The sequence below is a fragment of the Trichogramma pretiosum genome, unplaced genomic scaffold (genome assembly GCF_000599845.2).
Source record: "Trichogramma pretiosum strain Unisexual culture from Peru unplaced genomic scaffold, Tpre_2.0 scaffold46, whole genome shotgun sequence".
Classification (NCBI taxonomy): Eukaryota; Metazoa; Arthropoda; class Insecta; order Hymenoptera; family Trichogrammatidae; genus Trichogramma; species Trichogramma pretiosum.
Genome location: NW_019641609.1, coordinates 251,460 through 278,311, shown reverse-complemented (window position 1 = coordinate 278,311; position 26,852 = coordinate 251,460). Strand labels below are relative to the sequence as shown.

Sequence of the window (26,852 nt, the reverse complement as noted above, 5' to 3'; positions counted from 1 at the left end):
TGGTGTGCACGAGCGACGAGAAATTATTATAACATCCGTTTTCGTCAGCCTCCCTCCTGTAATAGTAATAATAATAGTAATAATAATAATGACACTTAGGTATATTACATGCCGAAGAGAGGCGAGCGGATGCGTCGAATTTGAAATTCGTGGCGCGTCGCGGCGCAAGCTCGATTTCCCAGTTGGTTACCGCAAACGAGATGGACGAGATGTGTATATAGTACATAGTCTGAGCTAGGCTATACGTGCGATACCTTTCGCAAACGACACATCGGAGTTTTACACGCCCAGCGCCACCACCGCCGACGCTTTAATGCTATCGGTGTCTGATGTAACGTCGTTACTCTTATTCCGAGAGCGATATCCTATACATTTTTCAGGATGATTAAATGGCACGAGATGAGATGTAGCTTTTTACACGTTCTTTTTTATATTCAATCAATTTTGAAATTTTTATAATTCAAATTTAATTGCAAGCGCGCGAGAGCACTTTTACAAAGCAACGATAAAACTTATGAATGTAAATTAACAACTATTATACATTGTTACAGAATCTATAGAATTTTATCGAGAGGACGTGACAGGCTGTCATTCTTTCACAATGACTTCAAAAAGCGCCTGAATCGATGCAACAAGTCGTCCGTAACAATAACATTCAGCAGCATGAATTGTAAATTCTTGGGATCGGGCTCGGCGCTTATCACCGTAGCCTCTTTGTAGAGCCAAGCGAAAGCCTCGCTGCCCGACTCCACGCGCATCTTCATGATGGATCTTCCAGTTTCGGATAATATGAGCCTCTCGATCTCGTGTCGCAAGATGTCGATGCCTGTGTGAAACGAGGCAAATTAATCATCAATTTGGGATTTTACGAGAATATTATATGATCAACAGCTTCTTTTTTTTTTTTTTAAGACTGTCGTAATATATTTACCAGTGGTTTCCGTGGCTGAAATTCCCAATGCATCTTCGGGCAAATTACCAGGTTCTATCAAGTCGCATTTGTTAGCAACTTCAATCGTTGGTTTGTTCGCATCTGACAATGATTTCAATGTTTTCCTAACGTGTTCGATTTGAGCTTTACAGTCTGGATGGCTTACATCATAAACATGTACAATAATGTCCTAAAAAAGAATTTGATATTTGTTATCTTAAATGAAATGTCAAAAAATTATATAAAAAATAAAATAGAATATAATACTCACAGCTACCATTGCATCCTCCAATGTAGCAACAAAAGGTTCAATCAAAGTTTCTGGAACATCTTGTATAAAACCAATAGTGTCTATGTACAAAACTTTCATAGTGCTAGGTAGAACACCCTGATGAGCAGTTGTGTCCAGTGTTGCAAACAAATAGTTTTTAGGTGTCAATTTTTTGTCTCCAGTTAATGCTGTAAAGAAAAATTAGTTTAAAATTATAATTTTTACTTCAAAAACTTTTAAAAATATCTTTACCTTTTATCAATGATGTTTTTCCAGCATTGGTGTACCCAACGATAGCAACTGTAGCAAATCCATATTTTTTTCTTTTAGTTCTTACAGATTCTCTATGTGTTTTCAGTTTTTGTAGAGCATTTCTCAGCTGACCTTCTCTTGATTGTAAAAATAATCTCCTTTTTTCTAGTAAATTAATCTGACCATTGATTTCGCTCATTTTCTCATAAATATACGGAAGTTCAGCTAGGGCTACCTGAAGTTTTGCTTCAGGACTTTTTGCATGACTTCTAAATATGTGAATTACAAGAGAATATCTGTCATAAACAGGTAGTTTAAAAATTTTTTGCAATTCTAAAAGCTGTTCATGTTTTAAAGTATTTACACTTATAAATACAGCAGTTATGTTGCATTGACTATCTAATAAAGACTTGATCTTTGTGAGAGTACCTTTACCAAAAAATTGTTTTCTGTCTAAGCTCAAAAGAGGAGCCCATAATTTTTCAACGACAGTCCAGTAAGGTAAAGTTTGAACCAATGCAACAGCTTCAGCTAGCTGCAATTCTCGAGTAGTATCTTTTTTCTTATCTTTACCCCATTTTATGTATGGCTGAATTACTAGAACTCGATGACCTTTGGCTATAGTACCCAAATATTCATTGGAAATTTCTGAATAATCTGGATTATTCAGGTCCCTCTCCTCATCGACAAAAAAGTAAGAATCAATTTGTCCCCCATTCCGTCTCTTAAGCATTAAACATGGCTTTCTGTGCACAAATTGCTTTGTAAACAATGCTCTCCTTTTTACAAAAGGAGTAAGCCTTTTCAAAATTCCATTCATTTTCACTATTATAATGTAGAAACAATTTGAAAATTAATATTCTTCTATTCCTGCCATTTTTCTTATTTCATCTCTAACTCTCTTTTCACACTTTAGTTTTTGATTACGTCCAGCAAAGTAAGAAACTAGCATCATTGAACAAGCAGTAGCGCATACTCTGTACTCAATCGGCACAATTGGAGAGAACCTCTTGTGAAATAGTCGTCCCCAAACTAGAGGTATCGCTATGCAACCTGGAACACAGAAGGAATAGAGTTTAAATTGATGGAAATACTTTTAGCAGCTAAGTTGAATCATAGTCTGGACATTAAGTCAGAGCCCCTTTATTGTCAATAAAAATGTCATTCAGAATTGACAACATGAATGATAAATGAATGATAGAGTCCTAATAACTAAGAATCAACGAGTATAAACGACAAATACCTGCGATGTAAGTGAGACCGCAAGTTGTAATCCATTCCTCAGCGCATCTGTCGGCGGAGTACCTACGTGCGTCTTGTACAGTTTTTACGTCTTCGAGATCGAGAACCAATGGCATAGTTGATATTTTTCATGAAAAGGATATCTCGCGCGTCTGAAAAAGTATCAAAGATACTGATTGACTTTACATTTCTTTGACGATTCGTCGATCGAACGAAACGGTAGGTCGACACTCGACTCGTGTCGTAAAAACGTTGGAAACTTGGAATGCGCTTAGATTCGAGGTTATAATAGGAACGCGTGTCGAGGATTACGGCTCTTCTGCTAACACGTTTTTTCAAGCTTTACGTCAAGAGGTAATTTTTATTTTAACTCTTATTAGATTAGAAATCGAAACAAGTCTATGGTCTTTTCTCATTAATTATACTTCAACCAAAATTTAGATTGTTTCAGGCAAAACCAAAATGTTTATAGTCAGACAATTATCAAGTGTAGGTCTTCGAACGACCCTGCGATTATCGCAAGAAAACGCGAGGAGTATAAATATAAAAAGTCTGGCATCTTCTGTCTTGATCATCGATAAAAGCGTGGTCAACACGTCACAAATGACGTCGACGACGTTCGAGGCCAAACGGCCCGAGGTTAGCGACAGCGTTCGGGAGGCTGAAAAATTTTTGAAAGAAAAGTTCGAGACATTAGAAGTAGATTTCCCGTGCCCCAAGTGCAATACAATCAATTACCAAGTCGTCACCAAACGAGCTCATGAGAAGGGGTTCATCATGGTTTTATGCCCGGGGTGCAGACATAATATTGTCCTTGCTGATAATTTGGGATACTTTAAGAGCAATGGGGAGGGAGAATTTAAAAACTGTCCGGTGACAATGAGGAACCTATTACATCCCGAGAACTTGAAAAACCTAAAAATTAATATAAAGCGAGCTCAAGAACCTCCAAAAGATGCGATTCAAGAAGGTGCTGATTTATATTATTACGGATAATAACATAATTCTCACGTATATTTTTCTATAGTGAATTGCTTGTGTAAAGCACTAATAAATTTATCAAAAGAACTTTCAATATAATTAGATTGTATTATATGTTATATATTATGATGAAAATGTTATATATTATGATGTATATTGTATTGTATAAAATACTTATAATGTAAAATAATATAATGTATAATATATTGAACTGAATAATAAAGTATGCTAATATGGGCCCCAGTGGCCCAAAAATAGCTTTATATTAAAAAAAAACTGTTGAATTACACTTATTATTTTCCTGTTGTCACTAAATACTTTCATTGTACAGGCATACCTCCTTATACGCGGATTCTGTAAACGCGGTTTACCCTTATACGCGGATTGCCGAATGCGACGATTTCTCGTTATACGCGGATAAGTTTAAGTTATACGCGGTTCAAGACGGTCGAATATTTTTTTTATAACCTTTTGAAAAATTTGACAATGGCTCCAAATACTCCGAAAATTTCTAAAACTTCGATAAAATAAAGAAAAGTCATTAATTTGGCTGAAAAATTGAAAATTCTAAATTTAATCAGAGAACGGGAGTGTATTGCTGCTATTGCAAAGTTACCGATCTTTTTACGAAACCTCTGTAGATTTTTATATTGATATATTTATTAAAATAAAAAGTCGTTATTAAAGATTCGCTTTTTGCCTCGTTATACGCGGATTTCGCTATACGCGGAACTTTTCCGGAACGTAACCCCCGCGTATAACGAGATAGGCCTGTACTTTTAGTGCGTTATTCTTTCGAAACGAAAGCAAATCCTCAGATAATTTGTCTTTTGCATTTCTTTATCTATCTATGAATAAAATTAATGTGTTATTTGAAAAGTTTAAAAGAATTACGAGAATCGCCTTTAAATTATAAATAACTATTCTGAAAAATAAAAGTGTGTACTAGAGCCGCTCGTATTTGGCGTGTAATATATCAAAAGGCGGGCAACGACCTGTGGACAGATGTCCTTTGCGATCGGCTCTGGAACTTGCTGCCGTTGGGACTCCGTGAGGGGTTATCGGCGGCCTAGCTTTGGGGCCGGCCTCCGCGAGTATTTGCTTGAGGTCCAGAGAGGCAGCTGACCTACCTGTGCTATTGGCTGTCTTTTTAAATTTTATTTTCATTTTCTTTATGTACACGTATTATCTTTTTTTTCTTTTTTCTTGTTCTTTTTTTTCTCTCTATTCTCCTGTAATAGTGTCTTTAACTGTGTATAATACTCATGCCCGTGTCCCCCGCTATTGACCGGGAGGCTGTACACTGCGCGTGGGCTATGCTGGACTCAAGTCCTTAGCCTTAATAAAGAAAATATTAAATATTAAAAATTAAATATTAAAAGAAACTATATTTCAACAATAAATCGCTAAAAGTGAAGGTGACAAAATTAATTTGCTAATTATTTTTTGCTTCATAGAAAATAATTTTATTGAAATATTTTACGACAAGGATTTTCCATCATTTTCATTTTTAAGTATGTTTTAACCATTTGAATGAATGAATGAATCTCTTAAAAGTCGAGATTCGCGAGAGGGAATCAATCGGGGATGTATGGAAGAAAAAGGCTGAAAATTGTAGCATATCATTGAAAGTGAATATTTATAGGTAAACAATTACGAAATAATTCGATAAGACGTATGAATTATCAATCGAACGAGAAGTAATGTCGGGTTAGCGAGACTACTATATAAGAAGAAAAAGGTTCAACATTCGGAATTCCACGAATATTATCAATCGAACAAGTGTCAAAAAATCAAGCTCTTATCGTGATTTATCGATCGTATGAGAGTTGGCTCAATGAATCAACTCGCGACAATCGATCGAAAAGTTTCTATAAAGTCTATGACAAAAATCGAGCGAAATGTAATTTCGACTCCGTTTGCATACCCGCACAGAATTGTCAATCGCTGCATACGATGCGAGCTGTGCACGTGTGGCTGTTCTCTTGGCAACGCGCAGATTCCGCGAGTCGCAGGCGCCTAGGTGTACATGTGTATCATAATGTAGGGCTTGAATTGCACAGCACAGCTCCTCTCCGTGACTCGTGGGACGTGTGCGGATGTCGCGTGCCTTAGCTACGTGCATGTGCACCGAAAACTCATCAGTGCATCCGTCGTTGCCGCGTCGCGTACACCGTCGTTGCGATTCCGCATATACCTCGCGACGCAGTGCAACGACTTTAGGCACACGAATTTAGGTAGTATACCGCGTTTAAAAACATCTACATGAGAAAGTTCGTTGCCGCCGTGTGCTAAATGTACAATTTGCACGAGAAGAATTCGGAGTCGCGCTTATTTCATGCTCGATAAAATTGATAATCAACATCTGCTCGCTCTAGTCGTTTGGCGCGCGAGTTCAGCTGTAATCACGATAATGATAATAATAGTCGTACAGCAGTAGTACGTCGACACGAGCATATCCCGCAAAACTCGACGAGTGACGACGACGACGAATCTCGCGCGCGTGTGTTACATTATACATTTTATACACACCGACACATTCTCACTGCTACGCACACACACACACACACACACACACACACACACACACACACACACACACACACACACACACACACACACATGCAGCACTCGAGCCAGAGCATGAGGCAGCAGCACAGGAGTCGGGAGAGTCGTCGCGTGGAATATGTATGGGTGTACTACTCGCGCAAACATTGAACAGAGACGGATAGGCAGAGAGAAAGAGAGAAAAAGAAAGAGACAGAGAGACAGAGAGAGCAGAGCAGAGCGAAGAAATTTCAATCCTATACTCGGCTCGGCGCTATGCGACTAGCAGTGCTGTAGCGTAGGCCAATGGACGCGGCCATGTTAGCAATAACGAGTATCAGTAGTAATTGTAAAAACCATCCTCGCCAAGTGCCGAGTGTCGTGTACATATAAGATTTAAAAAAAAACTCCTGTACATATCATATACATTAAGAGTCGAGTACAGTTGTGTATAGAGATTCGAGGCTACAACTACTACTGCTGCTGCTGCTGCTATATATATTCACGCAGACACACGCGCATACCAACGGAGGCAGCTATATACTTGACTTATTTTGTACCTTATAGTATAGTATACATATACAGAGGTAGTGCAGTGTGCACACGGGAGAGCAAGAGAGAGAGAGAGAGACAGAGAGACTCAACTCTGTGTACTGCGTGAGCTGTGTGCAGTGCTGCCTCGCGACTGCGAATCATCGCTCATACACATAAACCTACACTTGCGTGCAGAGAGTTGAACTGCTGCGAGTCGCGCTGTGTTTTATAAAAATCTTATGTGTGCTGTGCTGTGTGCTGGCAGCCTCGCGCTCCGTTGGCTGTGCCGCTGCTGCCGTGAGCTGTGCTAGCCTATAATAGTGCTGTAAGCACGTCGTCGTCGACGACTCCGACTTTCAGCAATTTTTAATAAAGTAAACACGTATGCGTGCGTGAGCTGTGTAGTAACCCCCTATACATGCTGGTGTGTGAGTGCGTGTCGCGCTACAAGAAATTAAAATTAAATCAACGAGCTGCTGCTGTCGCTGCTGCTGCTGCTGCTGCTATGACTGTGCGCGAGTGCAGTTGATGAAAGGCGACGACGACGACGACGAGGACTCGCATTTTATCGAACGTCTGTGCGCTGGGCAGCAGTGCCTCCAAAAAACATATCTAGCCCGTGTCTCTGTCTCTCTTTCTCTGCCTGTACGTGACACTCGGATCATCGTTGCAGCACACTGATTCTCGATACTCGATGTACCGAGGGTTAGTTTTTTAGCATTATTTCGTTACACGCGCGCGCCCGTGCACATATGTATCATTTATACACGCAACTCCGTGAGTGCGCAAAAAAAATTTTCGTCGCCTAAATACGACTCTGCTATACATACTGCTGGCTGCTGCTGCTGCTGTACTGCACGCGCGAGTTGTTTGACCCCGGACGGAGTGTAAGTGTGTGCTCAAGTGCTCCGCTCTTTATAAGAACGTCGTTGCCGCGGCGCGGCTAACTACTCATCGCACACAAATAACCATTGGCCGCTTCAACAACTGCTGCTGTTGCTGATAAACGAGAAGAAAATATTACGTACCCATCTCGAGCAATCCTAACTCAGGATGCCGAAATGCGATGCCAAGACCAAATATTTGCCGGCCACTTTTGCCTGGGCATTACTCCTCAGTACAACCACGCTTTTCTTCTACTTCCCGTGAGTGTTGACTACTGCATTGAAAATGTCGCATTTTTTTTTTACTTAGAGATAGTATTCGTTTTCATTGCTACGAGTGTTGGTTAATCTTATGATTGGTCTGAACTACATTTATGACTCAGCCCTCAAGTATGATCATTAACTGTTTTGATAAATAATTTTTTTTTCATTTGTTGATGGCATTTAATTTTGTTACACTCTCAATTGATCAATATTTTTCAATGAATTCAACTGATAATATTTCTCTGCAGGTGCCAATTTTATATATCTCGATACCCATGGGTACCAGCAATGCAGGCAGGCATAACTTTTTTTGTTCTGGCAAATTTCACATTAGCCACTTTTATGGACCCTGGAGTCATTCCCAAAGGTAAAAATCTGATGTTTATATTTTTTAACGTCGTTTAAATAATTTTATTACAATACCAATGGGTGCATTGCTTAATTTAGCTCCACCAGATGAGGATCGGGAAGACGACTTGAGGGCACCATTGTACAAAAGTGTAGAAATTAATGGAATCACAGTTCGGATGAAGTGGTGTGTCACATGTAAATTTTACAGACCACCAAGATGTTCCCATTGCAGTGTATGCAATCATTGTATCGAGGTAAGTTTCTTGCATTAAGCAAATTCTCTAATTACTTGATAATGACACTAAATTAATGATGTTGTTTTTACAGACTTTTGATCACCATTGTCCTTGGGTAAACAATTGCATTGGAAGGAGAAACTATCGTTTCTTTTTCTTCTTCCTTTTGTCATTGAGTATGCACATGCTCAGTATATTTGGGCTGTGCTTGTATTTTGTTCTTGAACATAAACAAAAACTTGGTGAAGTTCATACTATTGTAGCTATGGTACTCATGGGAATAGTGTCAATACTATTCATTCCAATATTTGGATTGACGGGCTTTCATATAGTTTTGGTTTCAAGAGGCCGTACTACCAATGAACAAGTAACTGGCAAATTTAATGGTGGTTATAATCCATTTTCAAGAGGCTGCTTTCACAATTGCTGTTACACACAATTTGGACCACAATATCCAAGGTAATTTGTCATTTATTTATACTTTAATGTGATTTGAAAAAGTACTTACCTTTTATCATTGATCCAGCTTAATGAAACCTGAAAAGTATTCAGCAAAACGGCGTGGAGCTTGCGCCTCGGAAATATCAACGATAGATAGCGAAAACCAGGTAAAAACTTACATGGATAGCAGCAATGGTGTTAGAAATACCAGTTCAAATGCTTACAATAAGGTAAGAGCTAGACCATCATCAGCTTCTCATGAACTTTAGTATTTAGTGCTTTGCGTCCTATTCCTCAATTTAGCAATTTAAGTTTACAAAACATCCAATTCCTTTTCCATTAGACATCTACTAGAGTCACCTCATCTGATGCTCCTTTCAATGTATCCAGATTTTATTTTTAAGTCTTCAAACATTCCAAGTAGTATGGTATGTAAGCGCAAACCTACTGCTCTAAAGCAAAAAGCTCCTATGACATCACCGCTAAGCTTGCGACTTTATTTCTATTTTTTTTATTATGTAATTACAGCTATCGCCTGGTAGAGATGGTTCTGATACGGATATGGAGCCCACAGCTTCACAATCAGCGGATTGTGAACCGACTCCACCTTTACAGAGACACGGTTCGAAAAATAATTTCTTCCTGCCACCTGTGGAGAATAATGAGTCTCCCAGGCATCCTTCCACACAGCAACAATCACAGCAGCATCGACACCCCATGCATTATCCTAGAGGCAGTCCACATCCTAAGCCAAGGTAGATTGATTCAGTTGTAAAAATAGACGGTTTCGATTAATTACAGAGCTATTTGTAAAAACTTGTAAGACGCTATTCATATAGTAAATCAAGAAATAGAGCTGAATACGTAATTTTTGTTTCTAACTTATCAGACTGATAACTCGAAACCTGGTCTAAAAAGTTTCTGAGCATTCGACTAATCGATAAATTCTTCGAAAATAGGGGGATAAACGGATCGAGGAGCCACACGCCTGATCCTCTTGGAGATTCACCGTCGAGTGGTGTAACTAATACTCCGTCAGGCCCCGCTCAAGGACAGACAGTTGTAGGAGACATACGTCAAGCTAGTCCAACGATGCAGCAGCGCATCAAAGCTATCGGCGTGCCCACGCCGCTTGCTATATCAAGCCCTATTCGCAGGTACGACTCCTTGGAGTTAATTCAAAACACGAAAAATCACAATTATTTACCGGTCTGACGATTGATGAAATAAAGGAGAAGTAAAAAAATTTATTATCGCGAAAACCATGTTTTTATAAAAAAAAATTACTTAATTTTAAGAGCTGTAAAAATCTTTACTGTCTGTATTATATATTATATCTATTTAGGTGTTGTACGCACCAAAATTTGTCCTTGATATTAATTGTACAGAATTAATACCTTATATCAAATGAAATGTTTTTTTTTTAATTGTTTTTATGTATTTTTTTTTATTCCTTCTGTTGCATCAAAAAAGTTTGATTAACCCTATATATCTTATGAATGCCTTTACTTATACCAGGAGTAAATACTGATTCTTTTTGTACTATTTTTTTTTCCTATAAAAAGAAATAACACTTTTGCTCATGCTAACATTGTGTATTGATGTATTAACTGGGATATTGACGATACGAATTGTCTATTTCACGTGTATACTTCTCTCACTTTAAAAGCATTTAGCACCTAATTAATCTTGCTCCTACACTCTAAACGAAACTTTTCTCTTTCTTCGTTTTCTATTATTAGATTTGAAAAATTAAGAGCACTCTACTATATACTTACGAGAAAAAACACTATTCAAATGTCATGAAACAAGAGATTTTTTGACAATAAAAATTTGCCTGTTTTATTTTGTAGTTGAGAACCAACGAGTTTATTATCTAACATTGTGAGTAACGGTTGGATATTAATTATTCGCATATTTATTACTCATTTTTAAGCAGTTGAGCATTGTGTCACCATTTTAGCAAATCTATTTCTTCCAAAACATGACAAAAAATCTTGATAATTGTGCGATCATCGACCGCTTTGACACATATCAGTAGCTGTAGAAATGAAAAAAAAAAAGATATATTACACAGCTCACACGTCATTCAAAAGATATATGGTGCTTATTTCATTCATCGTCAAAATTAAAACCGCATCGCACACAAGCGTTGTTTTTCATCCAAAATTAAAAAAAAAATCATAACATGTGAATTTATTATACATCATTTACGAACACTTCGTTTGTTTGCTCGTTGGCTGTCTGTATGCGCAGGGGTTGGTTACTCAATACACACCACTTATACGATAATTTGCCATAATCAGACGAGCGAGGATCATTCACCATTCGCACACAAAAAAAACCTCATACAAATAAAAACTTACCAAAAAAAATCAAAAAAGCAAAAAAAAAAACTTAAATATTATCCGATATACCTGACACAGGTAATAGCACAAATTTATGCATTTATAATAAGTTATATTTATCAATATATCAATGTTCTATATGTGTACACGCATGATCATAATTGAAACTCTGTTATAGACTGGCTTGTGCTTTTCTATATTATTACAATAATATAGTCGATATATGTTAATGTTATATTTTATCGCTCGCGAGCATCAAGGTTGTTGCCGCTGATAACGAACCAGTAACTCCTCGTGTTTAACGCGATTAATTAAACCGTTGGCAAAAGCTTTTTTTTCTGCTAATGGCTTCACTTGCGCCTTATATACCGCAGCGTATGCCTATATATATACGTACGTGTGTTATATTCTATATGTATACGTGCGAGCGTCTGTTTTTAACGACCAATCTTGACTTGCGTCGATTCCAGTAAAGCTCTCGCAAGTACAATGGCATTGAACGTCTCTTAGTTACGCTAATTACACACACAGATGCGACTTTCTTTCTCTCTCAATATGTACATTTTTTATTTCTCTGATGTTTGAAAAATGCGCGACAAAAAATTGACAATTAAAAAACATGTGTGTGCGTTGCGATGTTTCTTTTTTACTGGGGTCGACCATTTTCGATATACGGAAAAAAATTGCGTCGACGTTCCGAGAGCTTGACGATTATTTTGTAAATTCATTGCAGATCGAATCCAGGCACGCCGACGCAGGCCCGTCGACCGGATTTCATCGGGGTGTCGGAACAGCAGCAGCAACAACATCAGCAACAAATGGCCAACAAGTACTACGAGGCCCAACCGAATTACAGTCCGCAGCGTCGCTTCGTCTCGGAGGGCGAGCTCGTGCGTCAGGCTAGCGATCCGTCCTCGGCGTCTAGTCACCACCAGCAGCAACAACAGCAGCAGCAAACGAATTATCACGTGGCCAGGACCAACAACACCGTGGACAACATACGCGAGCTGGCGGGCTCGCCCCAGCGCGGCATCTACACCTGGAAGGACAGCTCGTCGCCGTCGGGCGCCGGCTCAGCGAGCTCCTATCCGGCGCCCAACGCCGAGGTCGCCGCCGCTCATCAGGTCGCCGCCCACGCGGCCGCCGCCATCGCCCAGCAGCATCACGCACATATGGTACGTACAACATACATGCAAGTCTGCAGGGACTTTACGACGACGGAATCGATTCAATTTTCCATTATTAATGAGTTTAATCGAATGAACGACGTCGGCGACTATATACGCGCGTGTGCTTTCATCGAGGCGCGCATGCAGAGCAAGCAAGGTCGTCCTTGAGAGAGAAAGAGCGAGAGAGTCGCCACTTTAATCGTATTACGCGCGCGTCGATAGATACTTTGAAAGCCCCCGTAATTGTGCTAAATTTGCCTTTTTTTTCTCGTTCTTTCCATTTACGTAGCAAGCGCAAGCTGCCGCAGCTGTAACGCAACGTCCACCGCTGCCTTTCGACTACTATCGCTCGAATCCCACGAGTCCGACGCAGCAGCAGCAATCGTACGCCTCGACGGTCACGGCCGCCGCCGCCGCCGCCAACAATTCCGCCGGGCGAGTGGCCACCTCGACATATCATCCGGTGATCCGAGGCGGTGTCCCAGTCTTCCCCCCGAACGCCTCGCCGCAGGTGAAGCGAAAGCCGAGCCTCGGCACGCCGACGACGCCGACGCAAACGACACCGGCGGAGAACCGACGCCGGCCCATGTCCTTCGTGCGGGCCCTCGAGATGAGCGACTCGCTGGAGATGATGCCCCAGACCACCAGCAATAACGGCGGCAGCGGGAGCGGCTCGAGCACCAACGTTGCCGGCAATAATGGCCAGCAGCAATCGCAGCAACAACAGCAGCAGCCGGAACAGACCAATCCCAACGATCGGGCGAGCGTCTACGATATGAACTACGAGATATCGGTATAGCGCAGCTGCTACGTCTCCCGCTCGCCGATCTGCGGCTGGCGGGAGGCTGTCAGACGACGCGACTCGCCGAGCCTCGTGCATCACTTGCAGGCCAAAGACAGCAGCAACAACGGCAGCGGCGCCAGCGTCGTCCAGGTCGTGGATGGAAAGCCGCCCAAGAGCGGCGGCGCCACCGCGGCCGCCAATAGCAAATCCAAGCAGAGACAGGGCTGTCAAGTCTCTGTCTAAAAGTCGTGCTTCGATATAATATATATTGTGTGATACACGGTTGTTCTGTTAAATAGTGATCGATCAGCTTTTTTGCAATGATACGATGACATTAGTTTTGGCGTTTTTTTTTTTTTGTTAATATATTGTTGTTATTATTTTCGATATATTATCTAATTAATTTTCTTTTTTTTTCTCTTTTTTTTTATCCAGGATGACTTGTTACGAGCTTGTTACTGCTCGGCTCTTTTCGTGTGATCGTTTTTCCTTCCTCCAGTTTGTTACTTTGTTAGAGATAGTATCGCGCTGTTTTATTGCTTTGCCTTATTTAATTTAATGCCACTATCGGAATGCAACCTGGTTACAAAAAGTGATAAAATGACGAAAACAAAAAGCAAACAAACACTTTCCTATCAGCGAACAAATATGCAATCGACTTTCAGAATAACATAAACTTTATCGTAGCTGTATGAGCGTGCGTGTGTGTGCGTGCGTGTGTTTTAACGTGAGTGCGTGATTGGTCGATAACCAGAGACTGAAGTGCATTTTCTATTCATACAAACATATGTATACTTGGAATTTAAGAATTAAGTGGAAAATGAAACAAATTGTATAATATTTTTAGCGTGTGTAAAAAAGCCGATGACTTTCTTGTTAGTGAAATCTTTTTGTTTTCAATTTCATTTACTTTTTTAAAGTATAATTTGAAGAAAAAAACGCAGAATCATACAGCTGGCATGTTCGTTGTAACTTAATTTTGTTTTTTTTATATATTAGATACGTCGTTGAGGTCAGTTAGATTTTTATACAGTGTTGTTACATTGAAAAGAAAAAAAAACATTGTTTTTTTATGACTATATATTAAAATTCTTTTTCAAATAACAATGATAACAATGATGATGAAGACGACGAACCTTATTATGGGCAGCGTAAAAGAGATATATATGTATATTATAAATATAGGTATAGATGAATGTATAAAATGAATATATTTATGTATAGATCATAAAGTTTGCTGTATACAACTTACAACATACATCAAGAAACACAAATTATATTGATACAGAGCAATTTTTGAGTATTTAATTTAGATTGTAAATTAGGAGAAAGTTTTTTTCGTGTCCTATCTAATTATTTTCTATACTCAAAAGTTGACAGCTTCAAAGGCTTCCTTTATTCATGATGCAATAAATTGTAATAATTTTTCTGTTCAATTTTTTTTAAATTGAAATAATTATGAACGTTATTGATTATTTCTATGTACATCTTCTTAATATTAATACTGCAATAGTAATCAAGAGGTGCAGTAGCATCTTACCAGCAATTTGAATATGCAACCAACACAAATTCAATTACGTAATTTTCCATTAAATTTCTTTGATTTGAATTTGATAAAAAAACACAGAAAAAGTAATTCGAGAAATACTCATGAAAATGTTTCCATTGGTCATTAAATCAGAGCTACTTAATCATGTTTGAATTTGTGTAAAAACTAGATTTATTGAACAGAATCGCGTACGCGCGCGAGAACTGATCGTGAGACATTCAATATATAAAAATTTGAAAATATTACGACCACATAAATGAAAAAAGGCGAAAATTATATCGTGTGCTGCATTTGTGTCAGATGCAAATCTTGGTTGATATAGTTTTTAATGTGTGTGCCGTGATGTAAAATAAATAAACGTAATTATTTTTACGACTATTTAAGTGAAATGATGCATATATGTGGGTTAAATTTAGTCCATTTCAGAAAGTACACAAACGACTGCCATTAATTATCGGGTACTAAAAACGTATAATTAGGCAGTCGAACGATACGAAACATTGATAAAATTGTGTTATTAAAGAAATAAATTATAAAACTTGTAAAATAAATGTGTATATGTTCGAAACAAAAGTGCATGACTACTTGTTAGCTACAGTTGTAAAAGTGTCGCATCTACTGAAATTCCGAATTTTTTATCGTTAGTATTCAATTATTATCGTCTAATTATTTTTACTATTTGACTCTTCCACGTGGATTTTTGAAGTTTTTAAATATTTATGAGTAAAACGACCAAATCTCTGTAACATTTCTTCGATTTTTATACAAAATATGATACAAGAAAAAAAGTACCGTGCCAAAATCACTAAAACCAACATAATTTTTGTACTCATCGAACGGTATCATATGGTGTATATTTTAACTGTCTAATTGATTACTTCCCTGTTTTTAATTGAAAAGATTCTAAAAAAAAATCATATATTTTGAATCTGAAAGTTGTCGAGCTTCCTTATACGACTGTGGTCTATGAGAGATATTTTAAAATTAAACGTAAATATGAATGATACAAATTAAGAAAATTATTTAAATCAGGGACAAATGAGGTTTGAAGAAACATTGACAAAAAAATTAAATATTTGTAATTTGATGTAACTTGTACATAATATGATAACTCGTTATCGCTACAAAACAAAATACAAAAAAACTTTCAGTGTAAATACGTATGGCATACATGAATATATGCATACACAATTACGTATGTATGTATGTATATTTCGATACACTTTGCGTATCGTTACTATTCTATAAAAATAAAATAAAAAGCAAAATGAAATAATAAATTTTTCAATCAATATCACAAATTTGTTTTACCTCCTACTTGATTTTGAACAAAATAAGAGATAATTACATCTTGTAGTATTCATGGAATAATGTACTTTTTACATCGCCTTTGCACTTCTGTTACAGAGAAAAGGAGCTATTAATTGAAACAAAGATCAATATCTGTGGAATGAGATCTTGGAAGGCCTTTTAATTTTTTCAGTGAGCTTTCTTGTGGTCCCATAAATAGTATACCATTATCATAGAAGACTGCGCGTACTAAAAAATTCACTCACTCAAGGTAATCATTTTTACTTTACAAAGAAATTCTTGAAAGGTAATAAGACGAATTTTTCATTATTTTTTTCATGAATTCGATATCATTAAAATAATTGATTCTCCGAACAGCCAGATTAATTTTTTGGGGTATTTTTCAAAATTTCTTTTGGTTATTTTTCAAGTTAGCAAGAACATTTATTTTAAATTTTTAGTAAAGATGCTTAGATACTTGTTGAAAAATGTTCATGCTCAGATTTAGATGAATTTGGTAATATGTCAATAAATTAACCCTTTAGTTCTCAATACTGAACTTTGAACCTGCATTATTAACAGAGTTCCAAGTTTCCCGCTTGGCACGCTTCCAACGCTCAGACGGATCGCTCCGAAATCCGAATACACGCACGACAGTCTGGAGACTTCAGCGGCGGCAGCTCGAAGCGTGCCCCTGCAAGTGTACAATATAGTGCATGTGCGTGCGTGTGTGTGTGTGTGTACTGTATACTTGTGGAAGCTGGGACCACTTGAAAATAGCTGCCATAGATACAGTGTGATTATTTGTTAATTGCTGCTGTTAGTACCGTACAGGTGTCGATCATGTAAGTACATCCCTCATTAATGAACAATGAAATTTTCAACGATATTGATATACTTTTTACACTGTTTTAACGGTTTCTACCAATTACTGACATAACCTATTTGTTTACCTAGGGCGCGAAGCCGGAAAGACAGCACTGGCAAGAGCGACTCCGAGGCCACCGACAAGGAGGTCAGCAAACGTTCTCGCGACAAAAAGAGACGTTCCGCCTCGTCCTCGAGCAGTGGAAGCAGGTTGGTAATTTTGTGCTTGATTAACCGATTGCCACGCGTTTACATTTTCGTGTTGTGATGCGCGATACGCCGACTATCGACTTACCGACATTTTCATACATTTTAACCTCATTTTGTGTTTACACTTGTGTTATAATTAATGTCAATTTATGAATTGTTCACTGAGAACTTGAATTATTGTGACAAAAAAAGTTCTATACTTGTGATGAGTTCTTAGTTTTTACAATGGCTTACTTTTTTAGAAAATGGAGTGTTAAGTATCAAAATGTTTTCTTTTTTGAAAACAAAAATTCAAAACTACTCCAATTAACCTATTGTGTTTATAATTCAGTAATCTATTAGTTACTTAATAATCTACATGATAAGTAAATGGCAAAGATAGCTCTAGAACTAAATCAATAATTTTATTTTCTGAATCTTTACTGATCATATCTATAAAAATCTCTGTGATGCTTTACAGAACATCAAAATAAAGTTTACCATTAAATCTTATAGACAAAAATACAGTGAAAGTTGAAAGAAAGAAGCTATAAAAATAAATTGGGCTACCTTTGCCATCTTCTAAATATTATTGTTATAATCAATTTTTTTTTTATTTTAAACCTCTTACTAAATGTTTTTTTTTTTCATAGTTCATCTGAAAGTAGTTCAGGCTCTTCTAGTTCAAGTAGTGGCAGTAGCTCAAGATCGAGCTCGTCATCAAGCTCATCTTCAAGTAGCTCTGGAAGTTCTTCTGCAAGTTCTCGGGATAGAGGACGTAAACGCTCCAGGAGCAAATCACCAGAGGCTCGAAGACATGAAGTTAAAGATAAAGAGAGAGAAAGAGAAAAAGACAGGGAGAGAGAAAGAGAACGTGAACGTGAACGTGAAAGAGAGCGTGAGCGGGAGCGTGAAAGGGAACGTGAGAGAGACAGGGATCGTGAAAGGGATAGAGATCGTGAACGTGACAGAGAAAGGGAACAGCAGCGCGACAGAGAAAAGGAGAGAGAAAAGGAACGTGAAAGAGAACGTGAACGAGAGCGAGAAAGAAAGAAGAAAGAAACCAACGCTGTTTCAGAAAAACCAAAACCAAAAGCCAAATCGAGGTAAGATTATCATTTCATCCATACAAATAAAGTTCTCTACTTGATATTTTTATTCTAAAGTTTCCCATCTGTTAGTAAATTCATATTTTCTTTTATATAACATATTGTTAGTAAAAAACAAACTGGTTTATTAACTATAAAAATTACCACTTTTAGGACTCCCTCACCTCGCAGAAAACGTAGAGAGAGATCTCCAGTTCCTAGACCTACAAAAATCCATATTGGACACTTGACACGTAATGTCACAAAAGATCACATTACAGAAATCTTTTCCACATATGGAAACATCAAACTAGTAGATTTTCCTGTTGACAAACTGCACCCAACTTATAACAAAGGATTTGCCTACGTTGAGTTTGAAACCGCTGATGAAGCTGAAAATGCCATGAAACACATGGATGGAGGTATGTGACTATCTTACTCATTAATCATGAAAAAATGCACTAATATTCAATGAATAGATAAAACAATCTTTCTTTTTTTATAATAGGACAAATTGATGGTCAAGAAATTACAGCAGCACCTGTGCTACTACCTCCTAAACCTAGAGCTCCACTGGCGAGACGTTCACCTCCTCCCGCTTTCCCAGGTAATCGTCGTGGACCTCCACCAGCTCAACGAGGTTGGGGCAATCGTAATTCACCTGGTCGTTATCGTCGTCGCTCCCCACCGGGTGGCAATCGTCGCGGACGCAGTCCACCAAGACAACCAAGGCGTCGACCGCGTTCGCGTAGTCGCTCACCAGTAAACAATTCGAGACGCGATCGACGTGATCGCCGCTATACCAGATCCAGTTCGAGCAGCTCGCGATAATGTAAAATTGAATAAATCAATTTTATCGTGTTATATTCATAAGCCATTACTATATATATTTCATGGATGAAGACCCTAGAAAACCAGACAAGTCATGACTTCTATGACAGAAATGGCTAACATTGATTTCATTTATCATATTTAAATTCTTTTAAGAATATTTTTCAATGCTTTGATTTTGGTCTTATTCAAAGAATCGTACGACATTTTTATATATACAAAATTATATAGAAAAATGTAAGAATATGTCAAAAAAGAAGAAAAAAAGAGAAAAGTCTACGTTTTTCTCGTGTATATTTACTACTACCTAGTGTGCATTTTCTGTTTTACATGTATGAGTGATGGTTTATACTTATAAATGACAAAATTTAAAAATTTAAGATAAGAAAATCATGATTGTGAATAACCGCGATAAATGATTATGTGCGAAAGACACGAAGATATGTAAGTTATGTTTAAGTTATCAACGTGGTCATGAACTTTGATAAATAAAATAAATTAAATTGTAATCTTAAATTGCATTTGAAATAAACATTTCTACACATTTAAAAGACTTCCTTCACTTGTTACCAAACAAATCGTTAAAAGTATTCAGGACTTTTGAATAGATTATTAAACCTTTACCTTTTGAATAGATTATTAAAGGAGGAAATAATGGGGTTTTCACAAAATATGAGACACCATGAATTTTGATAGAAACTATTATAATTAGCAGTTCTTTCACAAAGAACCGTACCATCGTATTTTTTCCATCTTTAGAAAAAGAAACTATTCACACACAGATTTTTCATACTATGCTATTACACATTTTTATTTTTAAATGTAGGTAGTTTCGCGTTTTTGTTCAATTCTTTTTTTCTTTTTATCTACAAAATTCCCAGAAATCGCTTGTATTTATTGCAACTGTTCGTGTCGCAATTTCATTCAGTTTCTTGATTAGTTTTTAATCAGCGATACCTCTTGTTATTAGAATTGATCATTATTACAATAACTTCGGATGAATCGTCATGAAAGACAATTATAATCAGTTGCATCAATGAGAAAAATATCTACAATTTACTTCATAAATAATATATTTATATATAATATATATATAATTTATTCGTTTTATTTATATAATCCTTCTGCATTCTTATAAGCGACCTCTGTTTCTTTCACGTTTGAGGTGTACAATTGTTCGGTTCCAGCATCACGACAATCGTTGTTACGACAAATGAATACAATTATAACTACGTATATATAATATACAAAACGCACCGTGTCACTTTCGTACATATATGCGCGCAAATCAACGGCTGTCGTATCGTTTAATATAAAGTCTGTATTGTATTTATAATTGCATCGAAGAGATTTCGAGTCAACATCAGTATTGCATCAATTTTTTTCGTTAATAGTAAATTTAATGTAATAGGAGCTATTTCAAGATCATTCAGAGCACGACTTTTGCACTCTGCGGTGTTTAAACGAGAGATATTTCCTTGTTTAATATATTTTTTTCGTGGTTTAGAAAATGGCACCCGCTTGGAAGTATATTCACAGTTGAACATATGATTACTTTCCCATATTTTGTACAAGAGGAAGAGTATAAAGGACAGAAAAGCAAACAGAGTTACAATGGGAGCGAGAATGAAAATGAGGATCAATTCGAAAAAGTAAATTAAAATAGCACCTACTAAATTGCAGTTGTAAAAATAAGAAACATTGTTGTAAGTAACATAATTAATTATTTTCAAAAAAAAAATTTTCATGTACATGATCTACAGCTCAACTTGTTTTCTAAATTTCTGACAAGGAAAAATAATATCCAAAGCGTACATTTTGTTTATTCGACCGCTGTTCAATTTGTTTAATATATCACAGAAAACGTAAGCTTCGGGTATTCCAAGCAGATTTTAGTCAACACATGTATTCGTTTTTCTACTCTCGCTTTATTTGAACGACATTGCTAATCTCCTTAATGCAAAAAGTACAAAATAATCTCTGTCCTACACCATCGGCAACAATATTTAGTACAAGGAGCTAAAATAAACACTTACAAGTCTTGTCTACCGGAACAAAAAATTTGCCTATTATTATACAAAAAAACGTATTGCCCGAGACATTGACTTTTTTTCTGTATGGATATACAAAAGACGATTCACAATTAAGAGATTCGTGCTCTATTCGATTCGATGCCTTCTTTTATAATTTCTGAATTTACACTCGTTCATTTGCTCTCTTATTTGTAGACACAATTTTTCGCGCGTACAATTTTAATTACGTATTATTACTATAATTTGCAATATATTAATGTATAATTATTATATGTGCACATTTTGTCTTTCTAGCATTTCCTTATTTATAAATTATATATAAGTGTGTTTTTGTGTGTTTTTCTTATACACAAATTTTTAAAAGTTTCATGCGAATGTCGCTACTTCATGAAGTCGATTTTCATTCATTTTCATCAAATTTTAAAAATTTCTTGAGCTATGCGCCAGCGTGAATTTTGAAGAATGAAAAACACTTGGTTCGTTCATTTTGTTCGAGTATGTATAACCATACAATCTCAATAAAACATGTATTTACTGTCAGATATATAAGGCGCGATATATTTCATTTTGTTTAATGCTTCTAAAGATCCATTCTCGTTTTTTTAGATCATTTAAATTTTGTTTACAATTTAAATATAAGCTGACTCGTTTTATGAATCAAAGCAAACGAGTAGAAGTACATTCATCAAATCCAGAGATCAATTTCAAGAAAATAATAGTTTGCAAACTAAAATTTTTTTTTAATCTTAATCAAGACAATATAATGAAAAAAGAACTTAAATCGCTTTGCAAAAAAAATCTTTATCAAACCATCGAATCTACAACAAAATTAAAAACTTTTTTTATGATAACTTTCCACTATTATAATTTTGATTATGTTTTACATGATCATCATGATTTTTTGAGATTTTTCGAACGAAAATTAAACGTATTCCAGTTTAAATATAAATCTAAGGTCATCTATAAGACGTGCATACACGTACTCGTATAGAGACACACAGTGTGTTCATTTAATGGTTCGTTTAAGCACGAATCATAGTTGTAATTATAAAAATTGTTTAAGATATAAACAAAAGTTATAATTGAACACTTCATAAACACACAAAGGAAAAATCCAATTTGTAAAAAATTTTCCAAAAAAAGTTTGGCTTTCATGATTGATAAGACCTAATCACTGATGTTATTATAAATCATATGTATAATATTTACATTGTGCACAATTTCTATTAGTTAAAACTTACTTAGTATATATATTTACAAGCCTCTCGATCAGTCAAAAAATCTTGAATCGATGATTGCGTTGAAAAGAATAGTATTTGCTTTTAGAAAAAGAAATAAAATAAAAAGCGCGGGTAAATAGATCTAAAAAATGCGATCTTGCTCGTAAATCTTCAATGTTGTACATACACTACGAGAATCATCATCGTAACATCTATAATTATGCTATATTCATTAGTAGTGTTTGTCAGCCTAAAAAATGCACAACAGCACCTTCTCGAACACACGACACTTTTATCACAAAAAATAATCTTTCTCTTGGCTTCGTCCGCGCACTCTAAGCATTGTCCTTTTTGTTTTGTTTTTATGTACATTTCGAAGCCTCGACTTTAGTCAGCTTATCATCGCGGTTGACTAGCCATGCCGTCATCTTTTTTGTGCAGATCAAGTCCTTGTACGGCGGAATTAGGCGGTTGGCCGGGCGGCGCCGGCCTGTGATGAAGATGCAGCGGACCAGGACTGGGATCTTTCGAGGCCGCCGCCGCCGCTGCGGCAGCTCGACTTGCCATAGCACCCGATTGGGCTTGTGCTTGTGCTTGCGCTTGCGCTTGAGCTTGAGCTTGAGCTTGCGCTTGTTGTTGATAAAACATTTTGGCACGCTCTTCCTCCTCGGCTCGATAGATCGCCATTACAGGATTGTAAGTGAGCTGTTGAAGGGTCCCGTAGCGGAACGGATCTCTATACGGATCCGTGGCCCAAGGACTTCCACCCGGCCCAGTGGGAGGTGGCGGGGGCACGAAGTGCTGCATCGGATGAGGTAAAGGAGGTAAGCCCGCCATACCCTGTCTTGCTAATGTGTGTGGATTCGGCGGTGGCATTCCATGAGTGTGACGGGCCGTGAGATACTGATGAGGATGTGAGTGGTGATACCTGCGGACAGAACAAAAGAATATAATGGTTAATAAAGAGATTCCAATCAATTCGATTCCGGAGTCAGATAGGTAAGGGTGTAATAAGAAGAGAAAAAAAAAACGTGAGAACTCTATCATTAAATATTTCATAGTTCATAAACCATGCTGATATGTGATGTCAATAACCAACCTTATCCATTTTTCAGTATTATGTAGGACGTTCTGCAGGTCCATACGTTCATTTCGCAATTCGTACTTTTCTCTACAGTTAGCCAAACAAACAAAATTACATGGTAGTTTTAGAGCAACTATCAGCAGGCACTATAGAGTTTATCGTGTTAAAGGTTGGTTAAAAAACTTTAATTTTTTAAATGAAAAATCCACGAGGATCATCGTTCAAATCGTTCTAGCTAGAGAGGGGACAGCGAAAGGAATTTCAAAACCGAAAAATAATTTGAAAATGCATGCAAACCTTGGATCTGTCATAGGAGGCGGTGGACCGGGCTGCTGTGGCATTCCCGGTGGCCTGGAAAGCATGACCACGTCGTCGTCTTTGCTTCGCGGCTCCTCCTTGATCCTGATACTGGCGTCGATCGGATTAGCACCATTTCGCAGGGGCGATCTGTCCCTCGAAGCGAGATGTCTTTGCTGCTGCATAATCCTCTCTCGCTCGAGCTCGCGTCTCTCCATCTCGCGCCTTTCCTTTTCCCTTCTTTCTCGCTCACGTTCTCTTTCGCGTTCACGCTCGCGCTCTCGTTCTCGCTCAGCAGCCGCGGCCGCTGCTGCAGCTTCCGCGGCTTTCCGCTTTTCTTCTTTTTCTCGCTCTCGTCGTTCGCGTTCTTCACGCTCTCGTTCACGACGAGCACGTTCTCGTTCTCTTTCCCTTTCGCGTTCGCGCTGTTCTCGTTCACGTTGTTCTCGTTCGCGTTGTTCTCGCTCGCGCTGTTCACGCTCGCGTTCGCGGGCTTGCTGCTGCGCTTGTTGCTGTTGCTCTTCGAGTTCGTTGCGACGTGCATCTTGAGGCTCGTGCTTCAAGCTCCACGTTGTCGATGTCGGAGGATAGCCAGCTGAAGCTCTTTGTAACCTGCGAGATCAAAAGATTTCAATGAATATCATGCAATGATCTTGTGCATCATTTGATAACGCGAATAGATGATAACTTACCCTCGCCATGGATCATGACCTGGAGGCATTCCCGGCAAACCTGGAATTTCTCTGCCAGGTGGATACGGGAGACCATGAAAGCCGGGAGCTGCACCTGGAAAAGGTGGTGGGAACCTGCCAAAGTGTGGCATACCTAAATGCGTGGATGGTGCCGTGAGGAAACCAACATTATGAGATATTGGAGGGGGTGGAGGCCCTGGTGCGTGTGTCTGCATGGCCGATGAGAAAGGTGGCGGTAGCGGCGCTCCGGTGATGCCCAAAGCGCCAGCAGGACCAGTTTGAAACATGTGTCCTGGTGGTCTCAGCAATTCCGTAGACTTTCCTGGCGAACCAGCGGCCGCGGCCGCCACTGCAGCAGCACCCACTGCACCCACAGCACCATCTTTTTTCCGCTGATGGCGAAAGATTTCCCACGCTATTCTTACGTGCATAGCGTTCCACTTGCCAGTTTTCTAAGGATAATAATAATTTACATTAATAAAAAGCTAAGGTTGAAATGGTTCATATTAAGTTTCATTTAATGGTCTAAGCTTTACCGTAGGTTGGTATGTCGATACGTGAGACGGAGGTACAAAAGTAGACGGTGGTGCCAAGCCAGGATGTAAAATACCGGTGCTAAAGCTCGAGTAGTTGTTGATTCCCCGAAAAAATGGAGAGTCCACACTTCCAAGCTTCGGAATGTCTTTGAATTGCTGTGAACAGAGAATGGGCATGTAATGATGATCCGCCAAAAACTACGCATGCTTATTTTATTGAATAATATAAAAACAACAAAACCAAGCATGATTTGCCGTTCTTGACACTAACAATTGGTGGAGCAGGAAAAAGGGTCGGTGCACCCGGTGGCGGTATCATTGATGACGAATGCTGATGCACGTGCGTATGCTGATGCTGATGATGATGCATCTCCGTGCGCAAATACGCTGGAGCCCCGAGTCCTGCCCGATCCTGCGAAGCGAGAAATCGATTGTCGAGCTCGCGTCGCAGCATGTCCTGCTGTTGACCCGCGGGCGCGTGATTCGCCACGTTGATCTTCGGTTCTGTAAAACCACGGGAACGTTTTTTTATAGGCAAATTCGTTTCGTCGGGGCCATTGCTCGTCGAGTCATCAAACTCACTTGAGCTCTGAAACAATGATTCGGCAGAGAACGGATTGGGATTCGTGGTTGGTGGCGGCGGGGCTGCTGCCGTCGGTGCCGGAGCGTGAGAAGACGCGTGCGGCGAAGCGCTCGACACGGGCGGCGGCAACGGCGCCGTGAACATCGGTGGCGCAAACGACGGATGAATACCCAGCGGCACCGGCGGCGGAGGCGTCGGACGAGGCGCAGACGTCACACTCGCTGCCGGCGACGGCGCACCGGTGCTGATCCATCCAGGAGCTTTCGAATACGTGGGTAGACTAGAATTGGCTGGAGGTGCATTGTTCGTCACGCTCACCGGCGTTATACTACTTCTGCTCAAACTGCTCACGCTACTGCAAAAAAGAAAAATAAAGAATTGATGAAAAACAGTCGGGAGGGTGGAAATTCGCAAATATACGTGCATAAAAAACACAAACCTGTAACTGTCTCTCTCGCGATTCGGACTGTGACCACGAGGCGAGTTGTTGCTGTTGCGACTCGGCGCGTGATTACCACCGGCGATCAGGTCACGATGAGGCACAACGTTGAGCGCGGTCGTCGTCGAGGTGACCATCGGCGAGACGCTCGGAGTCGTCGGCATGGCGGGCGTCGTCGTCGTCGTCGCGGTTATGCTGCTCATGCTGTGGCTGTTGTTGGTCATCATTGGGCTGACTATGGTCGACTTGCCGGAGGAGGAAATACTGCTGGTGCAGGGCGAAGCTCGGCTCGTCCGCTGCATCTCGTTGTTCCTCGAGCTCACGGGCAACACGTGCGACGAGGCCTGCGACGCCACCACGGGTGGCAGGTACGGACTGTGATTGAGCGGCGCGTACGGCGTGTACAGCGCCGGGTAGGCCGGCTGAGTTTGAGGATAGGCAGCCATGGGCAGAGGCGGCGGATGATAAGCAGCGGCTGCTCCGTTCGACGGCGCGGCCGGAGGTACTCCGAGACTGGCGACCGCCGGCGACGCCGCGGACGAGCTACTGCTGGCCAAGCCGATGCTCACCGGGTGGAGTATACTCGACGTGGCTGGCTGCTGCTGTTGCTGCTGCTGTGGCTGCAGCGGCTGTTGGTGTATCTGTGACTGTATTTGATGTGGTTGCTGTTGCTGTTGTTGCTGCTGTTGCTGAGGTTGTTGTTGCTGTTGCGGGTGCGGCGGCAACTGCTGCGGCTGTTGATGCGCTGGTTGTGGCTGGGGCTGAGCATGCTGCTGCTGCGACATGATCGGCGCCGTCGCCACGGAAGGCGATACCGTACCAGAAACGACGTTGCGAGATTGCTGTGGAGCTTGACCAGCTATTATTGCACGTGGGTTGTTTGCCGCCAATGGACTAGTCATCTGCAAGAAAACAGCTC

The 26,852-nt window shown here is 39.2% G+C and overlaps 5 protein-coding genes across 9 annotated transcripts in view; 3 read left to right on the top strand and 2 right to left on the bottom strand.

Annotated features, from left to right (window-relative positions):
• Nucleotides 1–483: 483 nt before the first annotated feature.
• LOC106654677 (putative GTP-binding protein 6) lies at nucleotides 484–2,784 on the bottom strand. The gene is made up of 5 exons (XM_014374647.2): nucleotides 2,698–2,784; nucleotides 1,455–2,507; nucleotides 1,203–1,390; nucleotides 932–1,121; nucleotides 484–826 (listed from the first exon to the last, which is right to left on the bottom strand). The coding sequence occupies exons 2-5, from the start codon at nucleotides 2,272–2,274 to the stop codon at nucleotides 597–599; spliced, it is 1,428 nt and encodes a 475-aa protein (XP_014230133.1). The 5' UTR covers nucleotides 2,275–2,507; nucleotides 2,698–2,784; the 3' UTR covers nucleotides 484–596.
• A 179-nt stretch (nucleotides 2,785–2,963) lies between these two features.
• LOC106654678 (uncharacterized protein C24H6.02c-like) lies at nucleotides 2,964–3,692 on the top strand. The gene is made up of 2 exons (XM_014374648.2): nucleotides 2,964–3,050; nucleotides 3,138–3,692. Exon 2 carries the CDS (start codon nucleotides 3,159–3,161, stop codon nucleotides 3,690–3,692), a length of 534 nt encoding a protein of 177 aa, XP_014230134.1. The 5' UTR covers nucleotides 2,964–3,050; nucleotides 3,138–3,158.
• Nucleotides 3,693–6,320: 2,628 nt separating this feature from the next.
• LOC106654932 (palmitoyltransferase ZDHHC5) lies at nucleotides 6,321–16,064 on the top strand. The gene is made up of 9 exons (XM_014375084.2): nucleotides 6,321–7,903; nucleotides 8,155–8,273; nucleotides 8,354–8,511; nucleotides 8,585–8,952; nucleotides 9,020–9,164; nucleotides 9,463–9,689; nucleotides 9,894–10,091; nucleotides 12,016–12,457; nucleotides 12,741–16,064. Exons 1-9 carry the CDS (start codon nucleotides 7,812–7,814, stop codon nucleotides 13,248–13,250), a joined length of 2,259 nt encoding a protein of 752 aa, XP_014230570.1. The 5' UTR covers nucleotides 6,321–7,811; the 3' UTR covers nucleotides 13,251–16,064.
• A 667-nt stretch (nucleotides 16,065–16,731) lies between these two features.
• LOC106654695 (RNA-binding protein with serine-rich domain 1-like) lies at nucleotides 16,732–19,565 on the top strand. Its single transcript, XM_014374677.2, has 5 exons — nucleotides 16,732–16,919; nucleotides 17,032–17,151; nucleotides 17,784–18,236; nucleotides 18,393–18,640; nucleotides 18,727–19,565. Coding segments are annotated over exons 1-5 (1,146 nt in total). The 5' UTR covers nucleotides 16,732–16,917; the 3' UTR covers nucleotides 19,050–19,565.
• Nucleotides 19,566–22,667: 3,102 nt separating this feature from the next.
• The window catches only part of LOC106654876 (autism susceptibility gene 2 protein-like), a 28,316-nt gene continuing 24,131 nt past the window's right edge, over nucleotides 22,668–26,852 (bottom strand). For 4 of the 5 annotated variants that reach the window (XM_014374974.2, XM_023458542.1, XM_023458543.1 and 1 more), the window contains 7 exons: nucleotides 25,934–26,835; nucleotides 25,494–25,849; nucleotides 25,183–25,415; nucleotides 24,912–25,067; nucleotides 24,376–24,827; nucleotides 23,684–24,295; nucleotides 22,668–23,230 (listed from right to left, as the gene is read on the bottom strand). In XM_014374974.2, coding sequence (XP_014230460.1) covers nucleotides 22,702–23,230; nucleotides 23,684–24,295; nucleotides 24,376–24,827; nucleotides 24,912–25,067; nucleotides 25,183–25,415; nucleotides 25,494–25,849; nucleotides 25,934–26,835 — 3,240 coding nt within the window. In that variant the 3' untranslated portion in view covers nucleotides 22,668–22,701. The remainder of the gene's footprint in view (nucleotides 23,231–23,683; nucleotides 24,296–24,375; nucleotides 24,828–24,911; nucleotides 25,068–25,182; nucleotides 25,416–25,493; nucleotides 25,850–25,933; nucleotides 26,836–26,852) is intronic. The other variant, XM_023458541.1, reaches the window with a different exon arrangement.